The sequence below is a fragment of the Pantherophis guttatus genome, chromosome 2 (genome assembly GCF_059756535.1).
Source record: "Pantherophis guttatus breed Tessera chromosome 2, ASM5975653v1, whole genome shotgun sequence".
NCBI lineage: Eukaryota > Metazoa > Chordata > Lepidosauria > Squamata > Colubridae > Pantherophis > Pantherophis guttatus.
In genome coordinates this window covers 270,390,207-270,412,004 of record NC_142064.1, presented here as the reverse complement: position 1 = coordinate 270,412,004, position 21,798 = coordinate 270,390,207, and the positions used below count along the sequence as shown (strand labels likewise).

At 42.0% G+C, this 21,798-nt stretch overlaps 2 protein-coding genes across 5 annotated transcripts in view; both read left to right on the top strand.

Moving 5' to 3' along the window:
- Positions 1 to 12,961, top strand: part of LOC117659867 (uncharacterized) — a 72,029-nt gene extending 59,068 nt beyond the window's left edge. For 3 of the 4 annotated variants that reach the window (XM_060691226.2, XM_087884220.1, XM_087884219.1), the window contains exon 2: positions 10,282 to 12,961. In XM_060691226.2, the coding sequence (XP_060547209.2) occupies positions 10,282 to 12,637 (2,356 nt within the window). In that variant the 3' untranslated portion in view covers positions 12,638 to 12,961. Of the gene's footprint in view, positions 1 to 4,523; positions 7,883 to 10,281 lie in introns of those variants that run through there. The other variant, XM_060691225.2, reaches the window with a different exon arrangement.
- Positions 865 to 4,084, top strand: LOC117674789 (uncharacterized). The gene has a single exon (XM_087884254.1). It carries the CDS (start codon positions 865 to 867, stop codon positions 2,902 to 2,904), a length of 2,040 nt encoding a protein of 679 aa, XP_087740380.1. The 3' UTR covers positions 2,905 to 4,084.
- Positions 12,962 to 21,798: the final 8,837 nt, after the last annotated feature.

Sequence of the window (21,798 nt, the reverse complement as noted above, 5' to 3'; positions counted from 1 at the left end):
TTTCCGTCCCTTTCTTTCCCTCTCTCGGTCTGTTTTTCTCTCTTTCTCTCCCTCCTTTCTCTCCCTCTCTCTCTTTCTCTCTGCCTCCATCTGTTTCTATCCCCCCCCCCCAGGCAGGGGGAAGGAACTCCTGACTTGGTGCTGGGTGATGGGAATCTGGCATCTGGAGACCGACGAGCCCAAGAGCAGCGTTCCGAAGTTCAGCTGGCTGGCGGGGAGGCGGGGCATCCCAACACAGGCAGCTCTGCAGGAAAAGCAACTGACATCCGGGAGGACAGAACAAGCTGAGATGACCCAGGATTGCATTGTGGCTCCACGTCGTAATGGACTTCAGGAGGAGGGAACCCCGTCTCCCCCATTGTGCAGCATGTGAGTGAAAAAAAAATTTACTCAATCAATTCCAACTTTGTGAGATCTTTTTCTTTCGCGAGAAGTTGGAATTGATAAGAGTGAATTTTTTATAGTCCCACAAATTTTTGTTTCCCTGCAAATAACGGTGGGAAACGCGACGGAGAAACAGGATGGAGCTCGGCTGGGGCGACGGCGCATATGCCCACAGAGAGGGCTCTGTGCGTCCCCTCTGACAAGCGTGCCATAGATTCACGACCACAAATATAGGGGGTCTTCCAGCTACTGTTTGGGCTATTTGGAGAGGTGAAGAAAATAAATCTTTCTCTCTCCTTCACTTCTTTTATCTTCATCCTGCAGGAAAACCTTTGGAGGAAGTTCTGCTTGCAGGATCCAATCTGGGTCAGTCACCGGGACCAGAAGTTTCGTCTTCTGAGCTTTTGGACTCGTGCTGGAGCCCATCCTCCTGCCCATCTTCCAACTTTTTGGCCAAAGTTCTTGTTAGAGTTTCCTTTGATGGAAAGCCCTGGAAACGAGCAGCCCCTGGAAAATATGCAGAGGGGAGAACAATGTGGGCAAATGTCCCCTCAGATAAATCAGCGGAGACATTCAAAATGCTCCGAGTGTGGAAAATCCTTTGCTCACCGGTCCCTCCTTTTGATCCACCAGAAACTGCACACGGGGACTGGATCCCACCTGTGTTTTCTATGTGGGAACTCCTTTCCTGGACTCTGGAGCTTTGCCAAACATCTCCGGAGCCACCCTGGACTGAAGCCTTACAAATGCGGAGAGTGTGGGGAACGTTTTGCTAAAGGCTCGGACCTTGGAGCCCATCAGCGAATCCACCAGGGAAAGAGATCTCAGGAATCCTGGAAGTGCTGGGGAAGATTTCCTGACAGACGGCGTCTTTCTTGGCCTCAGAATAGCCCGACTGAAGAGAAGCCCTGCAAGTGTGTGCAATGTGGGCTGTGCTTTTCTCAAACCTCACAGCTGCTTAAACATCAGCAAATCCACACCAGAGGGAAACCTTATCAATGTCTGGAGTGTGGGAAATCTTTCCATTATAAACAATTGTTTAGAAAACATGAGAAAATTCACAAACAGCAGATTCCTTATAAATGCTTAGAGTGTGGAAAATGTTTCACTCGGAGCACATCTCTTTGCAAACATAATAAAACACACACAAAGGAGGAGAGCAAAACATGCATAGAATATGGGAAGTGTTTTTCCAGCAAATCAAACCTGCTGAAACATCAGAGAATTCACACTGGGAAAGGATCCTATCAGTGCCCAGAATGTGGGAGATGTTTTGACTACAACTCATGTCTAATTCGACATGAGAGAGTTCACACCGGAGAAAGACCCTATCAATGCCCAGAATGTGGGAGAGGTTTTGGCAGAAAGTCAACCCTAATTCAACATCAGAGACTTCACACCGGAGAAAGACCCTATCAGTGCCCAGAATGTGGAAAAAGTTTTTCCCGAAGGACACAACAAATTCGACATATGAAACTTCACACCCGAGGAAGCCCCTATGAGTGCCCAAAATGTGAGAAAAGATTTGTGGACTCTGCTAAACTTCGGAGACACCAAAGGCTGCACATAGGAGAAAAACTATATAAATGTAAGGATTGTGATAAATGTTTTTCTAAAAAGTCTCGTCTTTTTGAACATCAGAGTATCCATACAGGGGTGAAGCCCTATATGTGCATTGAGTGCGGAACATTTTTCCGTACAATACAAAGCCTCAGAAATCATGAGAATGTTCACAGAGGGGAAAAAAAGTTCAAATGTTTAGACTGCGGGAAAGCATTTGCTCATTCATCATCCCTTAGAAATCACTGGCAAACTCATACGGGTGAGAAACGCCATAAATGCTCAGTGTGTGAGAAATCTTTTACCCGGAAAGATACACTTGTGATTCATCAGAGAATCCACTTAGAGAAGCAATATAAATGTCTGGAGTGTGAGAAATCTTTTACCTGGAAAGATTCACTTGTGATGCATCAGGGAATCCACTTAGAGAAGAAATATAAATGTCTGGAGTGTGAGAAATCTTTTCATTGCAAATATTATCTTAGAAAACATGAGAGGATTCACAAAGGAGAGAAGCCTTTCAAGTGTGTGCAGAAAAATGAAAAGTGCCCAGAATGTGGGAGATGTTTTGCCAGAAAATCATACCTAATTCAACATCAGAGACTACACACTGGAGAAAGACCCCATCAATGCCCAGAATGTGGGAGATGTTTTGGCTACAAGTCACACCTGATTCGACATCAGAAACTTCACAGTGGAGACAGACCTTATCAATGCCCAGAATGTGAGAAACGATTTGTGGATTCTTATAGACTTCGGAGACATCAGAAGGGGCACACAGAGAGGCCCTATAGATGTGAGGAATGTGGAAAAAGTTTTCTCTCAGCAACACTGCTTCAGGTTCATTGGAGAAGCCATACAAGGGAGAAGCCATACCTGTGTGTGGAGTGTGGGAAAGGTTTTTCCCGAAAACAACACCTTGGAAAGCATGAAAAGGTCCATATGCGAGTGAAGCCATAGAGATACATAGAGCAGTGGTTCTCAACCTTCCTAATGCCACAACCCTTTAATACAGTTCCTCATGTTGTGGTGACCCCCAACCAGGGGTGGGTTCTAAATTTTTTTACTACCGGTTCTGTGGGCGTGGCTTGTTTTGTGGATGTGGCTTGGAAGTCATGTGACTGGGTGGGCGTGGCTAGCTGGTCATGTGACCGGGTGGCCATGGCTATGTGTATAGGGACTACTCAGAGGGCTGAAAAAAGTCATTTCTGACAGGTCCTCGGACTTTTGACTGGTCCTCACACTTATGACCATCCTCACATTTATGCCCGTGCAGCATTCTTAACAACCATGTCACTCATTTCACAACTGCTTCTCTTCAACATGGTGATAAGATAGGGCAAATTACGTAAAATGTGAGGACAGTCGTAAATTCGAGGACTGGTCAAAAGTGCGAGGACCAGTCAAAAATAACTTTTTCAGCCCTCTGAGTAGTCCATATGCATAAAAGGATACAGCAATAGAGAGGGATGAAGGAAGGGAAGGGAAATTAGAGTAGGAATGAGGGTAAGAGAGGGAGGAAGAGAGGAGGAGAAGGAGAAAGGAAGAAGTAGGGAGGAGAAGAGGAGGGGGAGAAAGAGAAAGTAAGAAGGAAAGAAAAGACAGATGGTAGGTTTGAGGAGAAAGATTGCTGTACAATAAAAAAGATGAAAGGGAAGAAAGACAACCCCAAACAAATATAAAGATATTAAGATAAAGAATGAATTGTTAAACTTTAAAGAATAAAAGAGAACAAATATGAATAAATAGCAATAATTAGAAACACACATACAAACATACAACGTATTTTCTTTGAACAGAGTATTTGGCCGGTTCACAAATTTAAACAGTTGTAGGAGGTTAGCACCCACCCCTTTCCTAGAAGAATGAAATATTTTGGGAAAGATTAAAAAGGCAGAATATATTTTGGGAAATATTAAAAAGGCAGAATATTATATTTCCCTGGATGAGAAATGGAGAAGCAAATTTTACAGACAAAGCAGCTCCCACCTTCCTGCCCCCCACCCTTTGTTAATGGGCCAGAGGCAGAAAGTCAATCCTTTGTCAAAGGACATTTGCAACACAATAGCAACCGAAACTAACACAATGGGCCCCATCAAGCCACGTGATCCTGTCCACCATTAAACCATCTTTCCAAGCAGTCTCCATGTTTCCAGTGTCTTTTTCCCCACTTGGAGCAGAACCCAGAAGGTTCTTCCAACACAGTGTTTAGTCATTTCAATTAAGTTTACAATTTATATATTTCCTTTTTACCATATTTATTCCTCATCTATTTTTAAAAAAAACCCAATATTATCCTTCATCCTCATGTCTAATCTTAATCAAATTCAATTTTTCCCTTCTATTCTATATTATACCCCTTTGCATTGTCAACTATTTTTATATCCATCCTCACATTGGTTAATTATGTAATACAGTTGTTTAATACATATTCAACATTTTAATATAAATCAATTAGTTATATAACTATTTTGTATATTAATCAATATGAACATGAATATTCCAATTATTTCCATGCAATCCAATTTCTTACAAATCAATTAATTATATTTACCAATAATAATAAACCAAATAATTTCCCCCATATATTCCTCCAAACCACAACTTAACCATTTCTGCTTTCAACACAATATACAATTAATAGTATCTCAATTATTACAATTCCCTAGTTAAATAGAGCTTTTTTTCCTTTTGTGTTTTAAAATCTTGAACCTCCTCTTTTGCCCTAAATTTCCCATTGTTTGCAGTTTTGCACCTACCTTTTTTGGTGTGAAAAAAGAAAAAGAAATCTCTCTCTGCCTCATTTTGTCATGTTGCAGCAAACACCCTGCTTTACTTTCAATTTCGCTTTTTCAGCATAGCTAGGGGAAAAAAAATCTGCTCCAGGAATTTACCTCTTTGCAGCTAGCTAGCAACAGAGCCCTCCCCAAAACAGCTGAGAGCAAATCAGCTGAGAGTCCGGAGGCTGATCAAATCAACTTATGGTAATTGACCTATGCTAAAGCTGAAAGGGGCTGTTTTTTCTATTTTTGCAGGCATCAATCTATTCATTTGTTTTCTTTTAACACTGATCAGCTGTAGGGTGGCCCTTTGAAGCCCCACTGAAAGAATTTAAAGTTTTTTTCCCTCTAGCCATCAGCTGGGACTCCGGAGGCAGCAATAGATTGGGAGTGGGCGGGGTAAGCGAACAGCGATCCAACAGAGGCAGAGGGTGAGGGTGAGTGAAGGCATGGGGGGGGCGAGAGAGGGCTTTGGCGACCCCTGTGAAATGGCCGTTCGACCCCCAAAGGGGTCGCGACCCCCAGGTTGAGAACCGCTGACATAGAGTGTGGTAATGTTTTGCTCAAAAGCGAGACATCAGAAAAATCACATTCAGTTTCCAAAAAAGGAAAATGGAAGACAAAATAGAATTGATGAGGAAAAGTGATTTAGGAGAAATGATACAAAAGTAAGACATTTGGATATAGTTACAAAAAATACAAATTCAATGTCAAAATAATTCTGATAAGGGATGGAATCAAATTGAAAAGGATCTAGTAAGATGGAAAAACATACAATTGTCATTGATTATAGAAGTTATATAAATAAAAATGACTGTATTACAGGACTGTGTAAACAATACCTATCCGGACAATGGGTGCACCACATAATCAATGACAGGAAGATACATCTAAGTGTATATGACAGGAGAAAAACCAAGAGTTTAATTCAATTTAAGAATTTAATTTTTATAATGATTTTTTAAATGTATTGTGAGCCGCCCTGAGTCTTTGGAGAGGGGCGGCATATAAATTTAATTAATTAAATTAAATTAAATTAAATTAAAACTGTTCAAGACCAAAGAGAAAGAGGATGATTAGGATCGCTTTGGATGAAAGAGTGGGTGTTGCTGAGAAATAAGAGGATTTTAACACAGGAAGGGTATGGCTTTTTTTAATGGTTCAGCTTCGACAATAGAAACATAGGCAGTGCCCAAAAACGACTTTGTGGGTCTTGGCACAAGAAACATTGATGGAAAAGAAAGAGTTGACCACAATAAATGGATAAAATGTAATATCCTGATGTCTTACACTTTTTGTCTCATTTCTTTGAATTGCTTCTCCCCATCAATTTGTCAATACAGGTAGTCAACTCAAAAAACAGTTCATTTAGTGACCTTTCGAAATTAGCTAGGTAGAGAAATACAATGGTGGTCATACCTACAAATAAGATCAAAACATATTGAGAAGAAAACGGATGAAATTAGAGTAGAACTAAGCGACCTTGATAAAATTCCGTTAAATGAACAAAAATTAATTAGTAAAATATGTAAATTTCTATTGCGGTATAAACCAGAAGAGGAAACGGTGAAAGAAACAATGATCAAATGAGCCCAAAATTTTAATTATTTGATAGAGTTGGAGAAGTGGGAGAAGATGTGGAAAACAAATATGAAATTAACAATCTCAACTGCATACAAGGAAAACCAGATGAAATTGTTGGCATCCACCACCAGTGACAATAGCGAAAATGTTTCCCAGCAATTCTGCGAAATGCTGGAAATGTAAGATTAGTTATGGAACATTTTATCACCAATGGTGGACATGCCCGGTGGCGAAATTTTTTTGGAAGAAAATTAAAAATTGGATCGAAAAAATAATCCAGAATTCAATAGAGGGAAAACCTGAACAGTTTCTATTAGGGATATCCATAGAAAATTATACTAAAGAAACACAGTTATCTCATACTACTTATATTGACAGCAGCATTTATTATATACGCGCAATACTGGAAGAAAAAAGAATTACCACCAGATAAGGATATGATTAAAAAGATTCTGGAATGCGCAAAACTGGATAAACTAACCAAAGAAATTCAGGGGAAAGAGGAAACCAAATACTATAAAGTGTGGAATAATTGGTATGAATGGCTGAAAAAGAAGGAAATAAATTAAAGGAATGAAGAAGGGAAAGAGAAAAATGAGATAGATCAATTAACATGTTAGTAGAAATGAAATATAATAGGAGAAAAAGGCTGAATAAGTTAACATTATAATAGCTGTAAATATTTATATATCGGAAGAAATGGATCACTGTTATGTACCTGAAAAAGAAATTAAGATTCTTGTATATGTTGTATGTCTATGTATGTCTTTTTAACTATGTTTAAAATAAAAAAAGTTTTTTTTAAAAAAAAAAAGAGCGGGACAACCTATGTTCCAAAGCACCTGAAGGCAGAACAAGCAGCAATGGCTGGAAAATAAACGAGGGGATTATCCAGCCCAGAACTAAGGAGAATTTCCTGAGAGAACCATTAACCAGGGCAACGGCTTCCCTCCAAAAGTTGTGGGTGCTCCATCAGTGGAGGGTTTTCAGAAGAAGTCCCTTGTCTGGGATGGGGTAGTAGGATCACTTGCTAAGGCAGGGGGTTGGGCTAGATGACCTCAGAGCTCCCTCCCAACTCTCCTTCTGAAGGTTTGCTCATTCGGGGCTTGGAAAGTTATACAAACCGACCAGTTACCCACAGTCAGCAAACCACCATGAAAGCAAAGCTTATGGGACGGTGTTTCCTGACGCCCCGAAGGGCACAAAAGGGGGAAATTGTCGCCTCCCCCGCGTCCAAGTCCCCCCCCTCCCCAAACAATCCTGGAAGAAGCCTCTCTGGACTCCGCCCGGCTGGGAAAGAAGCGGCTCCTCCTGCTCCCTCCGAGGGGGAAGCGGCGCTTGCCGGACCCCGAAACTGCAGCCGATTACGGGGGAAGAGAGGAAGGATGGGCTAGAGCGTCTTCTCACCTCCCAGAGTTGAAGAGGGGCCGGAAAAGGCGGGGAGAAGCCTCCGTGGGGCCTCTCTAGGACCCTCCTGTCATTCTTCCTCCCTCTCTGTGGTTTCCCCACTTGCGGCGTTTTGGGCGAATTCTTGGCTGTCCGGCAAGGCTGCTCCTCGGCCCCGCTCCGGGCAGGTGGGGCTCCCGCTCTCCCTGGGGCTGCCCGGAGGAAGGTCGCCCCGCTGAGTGCCCGCTGAGCCAGGGGTGCCAGGAGGGTCCCGGGTGGAGGCGGGGCTGGACGGGGAGCCTCTGGGCAAAGGGGGGGGGGGAGAGGAAGCCCCGCCCCACGGAGGGCAAAGGGCGGGGCTTCTCTTTCCAGGGTCTCAGGGGGGATTATGGGGTCAGTGCAGGAAATAGCCGCCTCCTCCCTTCAATCGGGGGTGGAGGGTTTTCTTTATTGGGGGGGGGAAGGGTTAAATGGCTTGAATTGAGCTCATTTCCTCCCAAGGGAGAAAAGATCCACTTTCTTTCCCTGTCATCTAAATGGAGAAGAATTGATGATCTTTGCTTTTATTTCAGTATTTCAATTGTTTACTTTTCTTTCTACAAAGCTGAGTAGGAAAAAAAATCCATTATTTGCCTAGTTTTGCTCTGAAGGAGGCTGTGATGTGGCAGCCCCTCGTTGGTGGGTTTTATGCATCAGAATAGGGCAGGAAGGGACCAGTTCCGAAGCCTTGGCTAATGAAAGCCTCGGGAGTTATCTAATGCACGTTTTTATTGGCTGCAGGCCATCTTGACCTTGCTTTATTTTAGAAAACAGCCCATCACCCCAGCCATGCATACCCAGCTTTTGTGGCTCTTGGTGTTTTTTGTAGAGAATGGGTATCTCTCCCTTTCCCTCTCTCACTGTCTCATCTGTCAATCCAACTACTTGGGCTGTGGCAGGTAAAGCCAAGCATTGAAGATCCATGCAAAATAAGGCAACTCTAACATGGATCCTGCTGGGGAAATAATCCCCTTTCCTTCTCTCCCCGCATGGTGGGGGCCCTGGTGGCCTGAGGGCAGCTCCCTCCTTGGAGGCGGCCAGCAAGCCAACAAACGTGGCTCTCCATCTGGAAGGCAGCAACACAGAGCCCCACCTCTAGCTGGTGAGAGCAGAGCAGGCAGCGATGGCTGGGAGGAACGCAAGAACCGAACATTTGGAGCCGCCCTCAGCGGAGTTTGCAAGCGGGCTCAGCGGGGCTCCTTAGCAAGGAGGGGTACCCTGGCCCATTTGTGCCTCTCAGCGTTCACCCTCAAAGACTCCTGTGGGGGGACTGGGAGGGGAAGGTAAGGGGTGGGGCCAGCCAGTGGTGGGATCACCCAACTGGGAGCCACAGCGGAGGGACGAAAGAGCCGGAGCCAGGGGTTGTCGACAACTGTCCTATACCATTTCAGACGGGTTGCTGTCCATTCGTTTCTTTAAAGCCTCCAGTGTTGGAGCAGCCACAACTTCGGAAGGCCAGTTATTACACTGATTAATTGTCCTCATTCTTAGGAAGTTTCTCCTTAGTTCCAGGTTGCTTCTCTCCTTGATTTCTTTCCATGGATTGTTTCTTGTCAGGTGCTTTGGAGAATAGGTTGGCCTCCTCTTCTTTTTTGGCAGCCTCTCAAATACTGGAATAGCAATCATGTCACCCCCAATCCTTCTTTTCTCTACCTTAGACTAACCATTTTTGTCAAAGAACAAAATAAGATTGCTTTGGCATGATCTCTTTTTAACAAACCCATAATGGCTTTTAATTATAACTTTGTTTCTAGATGTTAGCAGATCTGTGTTTTTATTATCTTTTCCAGGATCTTTAGTAGTTTCCATGGTCTCTTTTTTTTTTTCTTCCTTTCTTGAGAATGGGAACCACATCCGCTCTTTTCAGATTCATTGTTGTGTCTTTGGTCTCCATGTGCAGGAGAAGAATTTCTGCTGCATCTTTGATTTTTGCTTCAGGGAAATAACATACCTGCCTAGATTGACTATCTGCTCTGTTTGGCCTCTTTTTTAGAAACTATTGAAGGCTGCTCTTCCATCGGTCTTCCTCTTTAGGTTCATATATAGGGTCAATTTTTTTAAATGGAACCTGTTTGTTCCCTATTGTGTTCAAACGGCATTGCTGGCCCCAATCAATGTATTTGCATCCTCCCTAAACTATAAAACAACAATAGGAAGCCAATCTTGGAGGGAGACATATTCAATCTGTGCTGGCCCAAAGAACAGTGTCCTTAAATATCTACATGAGTTGTACTCTGTACACAAGTAGATCTACCTGGCACATATAAATCCTATGGGGGCTCTTTGCAGTTTGTCTCACTTCATGTAGCATCACCGTCCCGAACACAGGGCAAAAAGGAAAAGGCAGGGATCATCCCCAGTTCAGGCAGACAAATGGGGGGCAACAGGGAGTCTGTCAGCCATCATGCTAAGAAAAGGGAATGGGAGGCCAGCTCCACAGGGGGGATCCCAGCATTGCTTTGATTCTGGGGGAGGGAATATAATCTTCCAGCTATTATTTTGGCTATTTGGAGATATATCCTTCACTTCTTTTATCTTCATCCTGCAGGTGCCACCAAGAAACCCTTTGGACAAAGTTCTGCTTGCAGGACCCAATCTGGGTCACTCACCGGGACCAGAGGTTTCATCTTCTCAGTTTTTGGATTCATGCTGGAGCCCATCCTCCTGACCATCTTCCAGCCTTTTGGCCAAAGTTCTGCTTGTTCGAGTTTCCCATGATGGAAAGCCCTGGAAGTGAGCAGCCCCTGGAAACTATGCAGAGGGGGGAACACTTTGTCCAAAGGTCCCCTCAGAGGAATCAGGAGAAACTCTCCAGATGCTCCGAGTGCATGAAATACTTTACTTACCGCTCCCTCCTTTTGATCCACCGGACGCTGCATAAGGGGAATGGATCCCACCTGTGTTTCCTTTGTGGGAACTCCTTTCCTGGATTGTGGAGCTTTGGCAAACATCTCCGGAGCCATCCCGGACTGAAGCCTTACAAATGCGGAGAGTGCGGGGAACGTTTTGCTAAAGGCTCGGACCTTGGAGCCCATCAGCGAATCCACCAGGGAAAGAGATCTCAGGAATCCTGGAAGCGCTGGGGAAGATTTTCTGAGAGACGGCGTCTTTCTAGGCCTCAGAACAGCCCGACTGAAGAGAAGCCCTGCAAGTGTGTGCAATGTGGGCTCTGCTTTCCCCAAAACTCACAGCTACTTAAACATCAGCAAATACACACCAGAGGGAAACCTTATCAATGTCTGGAGTGTGGGAAATCTTTCCGTTATAAACAATTATTCAGAAAACATGAGAAAAGTCACACAAGGCAGAGTCCTTATAAATGCTTAGAGTGTGGAAAATGTTTCACTCGGAGCTCATCTCTTTGCAAACACAATAAAACACACATAAAGGAGGAAAGCAAAATGTGTCTAGAATGTGGGAAATCTTTTTCCAGCAAATCATGCCTGCTGAAACATCAGAGAATTCACACTGGGGAAAGACCCCATGAGTGTCCAGAATGTGGGAGATGTTTTGGTGAAAAGTCAACCCTAATTCGACATCAGAAACTTCACACTGGGGAGAGACCTTATCAATGCCCAGAATGTGAGAAAAGATTTGTGGATTCTTCTGAACTTCGGAGACACCAAAGGACACACAAGGGAAAAAAACGACATAAATGTAAGTCACCCCTAATTCGACATCAGGGAATTCACACTGGGGAAGGACTCTATCAGTGCCCAGAATGTGGGAGATCTTTTGGCTACAAGTCAAACCTAATTCGACATCAGAGAATTCATACTGGAGAAAGACCCTATCAATGCCCAGAATGTGGAAAATCTTTTGGTGAAAAGTCTCACCTAATTCAACATCAGAAAATTCACAGTGGGGACAGACCCTATCAATGCCCAGAATGTGGGAGACGTTTTGGTGAAAAGTCAAAGCTAATTCAACATCAGAGAATTCACACTGGGGATAGACCTCATCAATGCCCAGAATGTGAGAAAAGATTTGTCAGTTCTTCTAAACTTCGGAGCCACCAAAGGACGCACACGGGAGAAAAACTATATAAATGTAAGGATTGTGATAAATGTTTTTCTTTTAAGGAAGCTCTTTTTCGACATCAGAGTATCCATACAGGGGTGAAGCCCTATATGTGCATCGAGTGTGGAACATTTTTCCGTACAATACAAAGCCTCAGAAATCATGAGAATGTTCACAGAGGGGAAAAAAAGTTCAAATGTTTAGAATGTGGGAAAGCATTTGCTCATTCATCATCCCTTAGAATTCACTGCCAAACTCATACGGGTGAGAAATGCCATAAATGCTCAGTGTGTGAGAAATCTTTCTCCCGGAAAGATTCACTTGTGATGCATCAGAGAAGCCACTTAGAGAAACAATATAAATGTCCGGAGTGTGAGAAAACTTTCCGTTGCAAATATTATCTTAGAAAACATGAGAGGATTCACAAAGGAGAGAAGCCTTTCAAGCCTGTGCAGAAAAATGAAATGTGCCCAGAATGTGGGAGATGTTTTGCTAGAAAGGCACACCTAATTCAACATCAGAGACTTCACACTGGAGAAAGACCCTATCAATGCCCAGAATGTGGGAGATGTTTTGTCTATAAGCAACACCTAATTCGACATCAGAAACTTCACACTGGAGACAGACCCTATCAGTGCCCAGAATGTGAGAAAACATTTGTGGAGTCTGCTGAACTTCGGAGACATCAGAAGGGGCACACAGGAGAGAGGCCCTATAAATGTGGGGAATGTGGGAAAAGCTTTCTCACGGCAACATTGCTTCGAGTTCATCAGAGAATCCACACAGGGGAGAAGCCATACCTGTGTGTGGAGTGTGGGAAAGGTTTTTCCCAAAAACAACACCTTGGAAAGCATCAAAAAATCCATACTCGAGTGAAGCCATAGAGATGCATAGAGTGTGGTAATGTTTTGCTCAAAAGAAGACATCAGAAAAATAACATGGAAAATGCCCTAATAGGCCCTGATGGGAGAACAGTTTTTCATAAATGTTCAACCCTTAGAAGTCATTTAAAGAGTTCATAAAGGGGGTAGGGGAATAGAAACTCTTAGATCGTGGGAGAGCCTGTGAAATTGTCTGGAACCGTATAAGGACTCCTGCCTTGGGCAGGGAAAGTAGGACTAGAAGACTACAGCTCTGTTAATCTGTAGTAGCTCCCTTCCAGCCCTATGATTCAAAAATTTAAAAAGAAGAAGGGAAATGAATGAAAAGCAGAAGAAAGGAGTGCTGACAAAAAAGGGGGAAAGCTAAAGTTTCTGCTAAAACCTTGCAAGCCACCAAAAGTCTCTTTTTAGTTGAGAATGATTAACAAATCCAGGAAATAAATAGAATCAGAGAATATTTATCCTAGAGCACAACAGATAGAATATGTGAGGTAAGAAGAACTTTGCTGATGGTTTTCTGGTAATTTTAAAAGTCTTTTGGAAGAAATCAAAATATTAATGGAAACGTTAACAGATTTTAGTGCATTAACTGGTTTTCAATTCAATAGCTAATAGACAAAGAAGTTGACCAAAACAGGAAAATGAAAGACAAGATAGAATTGATGAGAAAAGATGGATTAGAAGAAATGATATAAATGATATAAAAGTATTTGGATATTGTTACAAAGAATACAAATTCAGTGTCAAAATAATTGTGATAAGGGATGGAATCAAATTGAAAAGGATCTGTTAAGATGGAAAAAAATACAATTGCAGTGGACTTCTATAAAGAATTATATAAAGAATAATTAAAAGTGACTATATTACTAGACTGATGTTTCTGTTTTAAACAATATCTATCCGGACAATGGGTGCATCGCATAATCAATGACAGGAAGATATATCTAAGTTTCTATGGCGGGAGAAAAACCAAGAATTTAATTTGAAACTGTTCAAGACCAAGGAGAAAGAGGATGATTAGGATAGCTTTGGATGAAAGAGTTGGTGTTGCTGAGAAATAAGAGGATTTTAACACAGGAAGGGTATGGCTTTTTTTAATGGTTCAGCTTCGACAATAGAAACATAGGCAGTGCCCAAAAACAACTTTGTGGGTCTTGGCACAAGAAACATTGATGGAAAAGAAAGAGTTGACCACAATAAATGGATAAAATGTAATATCCTGATGTCTTACACTTTTTGTCTCATTTCTTTGAATTGCTTTTCCCCATCAATTTGTCAATACAGGTAGTCGACTCAAAAAATAGTTCATTTAGTGACCTTTCGACGTTACAGTGGCACTGAAAAAAGTCACTTATGACCATTTCTCAGCATCCCCATGGTCACGTGATCAAAATTCAGTTCCTTGACCACTGATTCACATTTCTGATGGTCGCAGTGCTCCAGGGTCACCTGATCCCCTTTTACGACCTTTTTACAAGCAAAGTTAAGGGAGAAGCCAGATTCACAATTTCTTTCTGGCAACGAAATTATGGAAAACTCACTTAACAAGTATTTCACTTAACAACAGAGGTTTTGTGGTCATAAGAAGAGGCCTACCTATAGGAGACAAACTGAGAGTTGTTAGAACAGGAACATGAAGAATACGACCGACCTCTCTCTAAATACTAGAGTTTCTTTTTTGCTTTGTTATAGAGCCTCTGATTATAATCACGGTCATACAAATGTTAACTGCACTACTAATGTGGGCAGCTTCCTGCCTGCAACCCCTTGTCTTTCTTGGTGGTCTTAATTTACGTCTTATTAATCAGATCCTAAACAAATGTACAACTGAACCTGTACATGGAACCATTTACAATGCTGTTACGACTCTGGGGCTGGAGCAGTTGGTAACGGACAACCCTAGGCTCAACAATTGCTTAGATCTCATCTTCTGTAATACTTAAATTCAATGTATAGTTTATAAGTTAACCATTTTCCAACAGTGATCACAGCATGATATATTTTTGTCTCAATTTGTGTCCTTGCAAACAGGGATATAATGACAGTACTTCAAATTATAACTTTAAAAAAGCCAACTATAATCTCTTTTTTACTCTTAAATCCATAGAGTCTTTAATCTTTATGTACCAAAAATGACTTCTAAAACTAAAAAGAGCAAATTACCCATAGCAATAAGTAAGTTGAAATCCAAGAAAAAATCTCTTTGGTGAGAAGACAAAACTGGCTACGTACCTAACTTTAAAAGCCGCTACAAAGCCTTATGCCACCAGAAAAGGTCGAATGTACCAACCACTATTGCAGACAGAAGGAAGCGGTGTTAAACTCGAAGTCCACCCAAGCCGTCTATAATTTTGTTAATGCAAAACTTAAAGACTCGAAAACAATCCAATCCTTAAAAAGGTCTAAATGTAACAATGATGCTGTTAAGGCCAACTTTTTCAATACGTTCTTCAGTTCAGTCTTTGTTGACAGCAATGGCCGCTGTTCCTCACTTCCTAGTTTTTTATTATTTATTATTCAAACTTCTATACCGCCCTTCCCCTTTCGGACTCAGGGTGGTTATAGTTGCACCATAACAAATTGTAGTGATTTACTCTATATTGATTTTACAGTAGACCATTTTGAAACGGAACTACAAAACCTAAAGCCATCTCTATCTACTGGCCCTGATGGACTATGTGCCTACTTTTTGAAAAAGCTTGCTACCACCCTAGCTGAGCCACTATGCACAATCTATGAGGTATCTTTTCAAACCAGCTCTCTGCGCAACCTATGGTCACTAGCCACAGTTATACCAATCTTTAAAAAGGGGGACCCTAGTCTAGTCGAAAATTACAGAGCAATCTCCCTGTGTTGCCTCCCCTGTAAACTCATGGAATCAATTATAAACCAATCCATCATCTGCCACCCAGAGACAAACAACCTGCTATCTGACAAGCAGTTTGGGTTTAGAAAAAAATTGTCCTGCAATCTGCAACTCCTAAACTGTAAAAACATCTGGACCACACATATTGATCAGGGTAAAGCAGTAGATGCAATTTCATAGATTTTTGTAAAGCCTTTGATTCAGTAGTGTGTGACAAACTACTGTCAAAAGTAAGTTCTTACGGCATCTCCGGATCCCTGCACAAGTGGATAGTCGCAAGAAACAGCCAAAATAGGGAGGGCTCTATCAAATCCGGCAGCAGTTAACAGGTGTCCCCCAAGGCAGTGTCTAGGACCCACACTCTTTCTGCTTTACATCAACGATCTATGCAATCAAATTAAATACAGCTGCGTCCTCTTCGCAAAAAATTATTTAATACCACTGACAATGCTGCCATACTGCAAAGCAACCTCGACTATGTCTGAATGGTCGCATAATTGGCAACTCCAAGTCTTGATTTATAAATGCTCTGTCCTACACATTGGCAAAAAAAAAATCAGAATCCGAATTACAAGTTAGGCGGTACTGATCTTGCAGACGACCCTCACTTTGTCAAGGACCTAGGAGTACTCATCCCCAGACCTCGCTGTAAAAGCATCGCTAAAAAAGCATTAAGATTTGTTAACTTCTGGTAATATTGTATTAACTAGAACGTATAAAACCAACCTTTGCCAGACCAATTCTTGAATACTGTTCACCTGCTTGGAATCCCTATTGTATATTGGACATTAACACAATTGAGCAGGGAAAAGTTTTCTCACAGAAACACAGTTACAGGTTCATCAGAGAATCCATATGGGGGAGAAGCCCTATAAATGTGGGGAGAGTGGGAAAAGTTTTACCCAAAAACAAAACCTTGGAAATCATCAGAAGGTCCATACAGGAATGAAGCCATAGAGATGCATAGAGTGCGATCACATTTTTCTCAAAAGTGAGACATCAGAAAAACCACATGGGAAAAGCTCCAGTATGCCCTGATGGTAGAACAGTTTTTCATAGTGGATTAATCCTAAGAATCATATAAAAGTTTGTAAGCTTTGTTAAATTTTAGAAAAACATGAAGTATAAGAAAACAAAGGAGAAAGAACTAAAAACTGGGCGGGGGGAAGTAAAATTGGAGAGTGGATACAAAAAGGGGAATAGAGTGGATACAAAAAGGGGAATAAGTCCCCAGTTTTGATGAAGGTGTAGTGACAGACTTGACATGTTTCGGCTCTAATGGTGCCCACTCCTGGACTCAGGACCAAACGGTCTCCAGGGTTTGGAAAGATTCTCTCTCAGCACACTGAGAAGGAGTGTATCAGGTAAGACCAACACCCCTTCTCCAGTGTGCTGATGAGAGAATCCAGGAATGGGACATACCAAAGCTGGCTTGTCCTATGGGTGGGCAGTGATCTGGTCCAGAGTCCCCGGTTCTGTGTGCACCCTCTGGAGGACTCGCCTGCCAAAGTCCGCTTCAGCCGAAGTGAAGGCGTTGAGTTGGTATTGCCTTATGAATAAGGATGGAGAGGACCATGTTGTTGCTCAACAGATTTCATCAATGGAGGTCTGTGTCACCCACACAGAGGGGGTGTACTTCCAGGTGAAGTCCAACCACAGGACCGCAGGTGGGGGCCAACCACAGGACCACCCTATTCTAGTGGAACACTGACAGGTCCTTCCTTATAGAGAGCTGCTAGTTCAGAAATCTGACCAACGTGATGGCCACGAGGAAGGCTACTTTGTAGGTAAGGTTCGCTTATTTTACTACCCAATTTCTTGTAGAATTCTCCCAAATTCCTATTTGGCGCATAGATAGCTACTACTAATATTGGGATATTTCCCCTTATAATCTCAATTGCCAATATTCTCCCTTTGACATCGGAATATTTGAGTTCAGCGGTGATCCCTTTTTTAACATATAGTGCTACTCCCCCTTTTTTTCCCCCACTAGGGAGGTGAAAGTCTTCCCAAATTTCGCAAATTCTAAGTATTTCCCCTCTTCTCTTTTTATGTGCACTTCTTGGAGGCACATTATTTCAGCATTATGTTTTATTAATTTCGAAAATATATGTTTTCTCTTCCTATCATTGTTTAAACCATTAACATTAACAGATAATAATTTCCAGCCCTCCATCTCTCTATTGGGCCTGCCTAGTTCTTGTTTACTTGTACGGCTCTTTGCGGTCTTTGTTTCTTTCCCTTGGTTTCTTTGGTTTCCTTCTCTTCTATCTCCTTTTCCTCTGATGTTCCTTCTTTAGATTTCCCTTGCTGTACACTTACTTCCTCCTGAGAGGTTGCTTCCAGTTCGTCCTTACTACTAAGGTCTTCCTCTGCACCCCTCAGCTGATCCAGAAATTCTTGTGCGGAGATAAGGCTGTCTATTTTAATTCTTTTCCCTTGCCAGGTGATCAGCATCCCCTCCGGTAAGGTCCATCTAAAGAGGATGTTCCTTGTTTAGCTGTATTGCCAGAAACCTGTAATCTCTTCTCAATTTCCGAACTCTCTTCGGGACCTGTTTTAGTATTATCACCTCTTTTCCTTTATAGGTTACAGGATCTTCTCTTACTATATTATATAGAATATCTTTCACCTTCTTCCGTGCAAATCTAACATGGACTTCTCTAGGCAGCTTATTCCTCCTAGCATAGTTAGTTTGCACCCTATAGACCTCATCCAACTCTTTTATAATATCGTCCTTGTCCTGTTGTAATATTCCAGCTATTAAATCTACTATTACTTGGCCCAGATCTTCATCTTTGTGTTCTACTACGTTTTGAAAGAGTAAATAGAAGGCTGCCCTATCCATTTCGAGCTGAATTATGGAGTCCTCTAGCTCCCTATTTTGTGCCATTAGCTTCTGATCGATAGAGTCAAGATTCCTTTCATTCTGCTCCACCCTGGTCTCAACCTTCTTTATCTTTTGTTCATTATTATATATAGACTCTTGAATCTCACTCATTTTTTGATCAATGGAATGGATATCTGTCTTCAATTCTGCATGATTGTCATCTTTTCTTGTAGTAAAAGTATGGTCTCTTGTATCATTGATAGGGTTGTTTGCATTGCTTGCATAGTTGGTAACATTGTTGATTTTTCTGTTTTTGTTAGTCCTTCAACAGATTTTTGCGGTGCTGGAGAGGTCATTGTTATTGTAGGATTGGAGGTTGTTTTCTTTCCTGCCTTAAATACAGCCGATGAGATACTTGTCATTTCTTTCAGGACTCTCTTCTGATCCCTCAAAATCACCTCAATGTTCCTTCAAATTATCATCCACTAAGGAAAGGGGGAGGGGTTTTTTCCCCCTTTCCTCCTCTTCTTCCTATCTATTCTTTATCTAATCACAAAAAAAATCTAATTCATCTGATGGTAAAGTCACCCAATTTATCAATTCATCTCAATCTCAATCCCACCTAATTTGGGGGTGAAAATTTCAAATAGATAATAGAACAATCAGCTTTAGGTTGTGTTAACAATTACAATTCATTCAATTATTATCAATCAACGCTATGTAAGAGTATAAGATAACTACATTTATCCAAGCTAATAGGCTACTGTTGATTTGTTAGTATTCAGTCCTTAATTGTTCTCAATATTCACCAAATTTATGACACAGCGTACTTATTAAATTATTAATTACAGTATAAACACTACTTTAATATAAATAAATAAATGCAAAGTCTATTAAACTATATAGAAGAGGTATGCAGGTCTACACAAAAAGAGGTGGGAAAAATTATCTAAAGTGTTTTATAGCTAAGTAGATAAGGGTGTACTTATAAAATGGTTAGTGAGTAATGATTTAGAGTAATGACTTAGAAGTCCGTTATATTAAGTAGGTTGTTGCAACAATCTAGTTTTCTCCTATATATTGATGTACTTTGGTTAATTGCAAACAGATCTCAAACAGCTCTAGAATCTTCTTACAGCCAAGTTTTTTTTTTTTTTTTTTTTGGTCAGAAGCACAGTTCAAAATATCACCTTCCACTATTCCCGCTGATACATTCCCACTATCAATTATCAAGCTCAAATCATGGCTGCGCTTCCGGTTTCTCCTTTCTCCAAAAGTATCCAAGCATCCAAATTGTTATTTCCACAAACTCACGTACTCGTAATCCAATCCAATCCAATTATATCCGCAATCGCTATCACAATTCTCTTTTTTTACTGTCTAAAAGTGTCCAACAGACTTCTAGCTGCGCCGTCCCTCCGCCTGAGCAATCTCTGCTTCCTCCTTGCAGTTTTGCCGGCAACCCGCTCGTTTCCAATCTGCTCCGTCACTTTCATTTGCCACCTTTCCACTCACCGTGAGCTCTTCCACCCGGCATTCCCTGCTATATTCCTTGAGATCGATCCCCACGGTCTCCTGAGATTGTGGTTTAGGTCTTTTTTCCACGTCGGCCGCCCCGATTTTCTCGCTTCCCCATCGTTGCTGGCTATCGTGACTTCGGGTCTGCCACTGAATGGCAGACACGCCCATGCCGGTTAGACAGAGGCATCTGTTCAAGCGGAAGGCGTTTGCTCCTCGCTTTTCCGCTCTTCAGATTTCCTCTATTGTCCGAGAAGCTCTCCAGGCTTTCTCGCCCCTTGAGGTCCCCAGGACATGGCGAAAAAGCAGTGCTGCGGAGCGGAGATCGCTCTCACAGCACCCTGCTGCCACGATTCACCAACCGGAAGTCTGTTCATTCTCTTTCTCATTCTCATTCTGATTCATTCTTTTTTTTTTTATTGCAAAAGTTTTACAATTACATTTTCACCCTTTCCCCCCCCCCTCAACCCACCCCAAACTTCCCAGCCTCCCTAACTCACCTTAACCCTCCCCTCCCCCCGGACTTCCACACAATATACTCATATCAGGTAAAAAAAAATAAAAAAAACCCCTCCTTTGTATAAAACTTGAACCCCTCCTTCCCCCTTATAATTTTTCATCTTCATTACATTAAACAATTTCTATCTTAATATAACATTTTCAAATAAAAACTATTTGATACTTCCTAGTTTGATATTTGTTCTGAACATAATCTATCCACTTTTTCCATTCCCATTCATAAGTCTCTTGTGAACAGTCTTTTAAATATGCTGAAATCTTCGCCATCTCTGCAAAACTGGCCATCTTCAAAATCCATTCCTCGATCGTGGGCAAAGCTTCATTCTTCCAGTATTTACCTATCAATAGTCTCGCAGCTGTTATCATGTACAATATCAACTTTGTTTCACCCGAAGTAAAACCCTTAACTATACCCAATAAAAACAATTGTGGAGAAAATTGAATTTTTTTCTTCAAAACATTCTGCATGACCCACCAAATTTTTATCCAAAAAGCCTTAACTTTCCTACAAGTCCACCAAACATGATAATATGTAGCATCTAAACAGTCACATCTGATTCATTCTGATTTATTCTGACACTCTGTCTTTCTTTTTCTCTCTCCCCCCCTCTCTTTCTCTCTCTCCCACTCATTCTCTCTCCGATTCTCTCACTTTCTCATTTTCTCTCTCATTCTGATTCTCTTTCTCTTTCATTCTCTCTCTTTTTTCATTCTGTCTCTGTCTCATTCTGATTCTCCCTCATTCTCTCTCATTCTCTGATTCTCTTTCATTCTTTCTCTCATTCTCTCCCTTTCATCTTTTCTCTTTCTCTCTCCCCCCGTCTTTTACTCTCTCTCATCTCTCTCCTGCTCTTTCTTTCTCTCTCCACCTCTCTCTCTCTTTCATTCTCTCTCATTCTCTCTCTCTCTCTGTCTCTGATTCTCTTTCATTCTCTCTCTGAGTCTCTCTCTCATCTCATGGGCCAGCCAGTGTCTTGGGGCTGAGAGGAAGTCAAGCATCTCACTGAGAGACATAGGTCGGTGAACCACCAACAAGGGCTGGAAGAAACGGCCGCGAGATCCAGCAAGAGATTGCTCCCACTGTGGAATATGGAGCAAATCTCCATCTCCCACCCTTCCCTTGCCAGGTGAGGAGTGACTGGGAAGGGCGAGGACAGCCACTGGTGGGTTCAGCCAACAGGAAGCTACAGCAGGGGGAAGAAACAGCCCGGGGTCTGCACCACCTGTTGCTTCGGCCTGCCTGCACTGCCTGCACTGCCACCCCACCTTGCACCATTACCTCATTCCATCCAGTGAGGGCTGCACTGCAAAGTTGCAAGTTACACGAACCTCCCTCTACAGCGGAGATTTACAGCCCCACCATGAGATGCATGGCCAGTCCCATATTCCAGAGCTCTAGTCATAGGACTGGCCATTGCTCATCCTGGAACA

What these genes read in the sequence shown, in the direction of transcription:
- LOC117674789 (XM_087884254.1), top strand. Translation starts at nt 865, where the DNA reads ATGGAAAGCCCTGGAAACGAGCAGCCCCTGGAAAATATGCAGAGGGGA.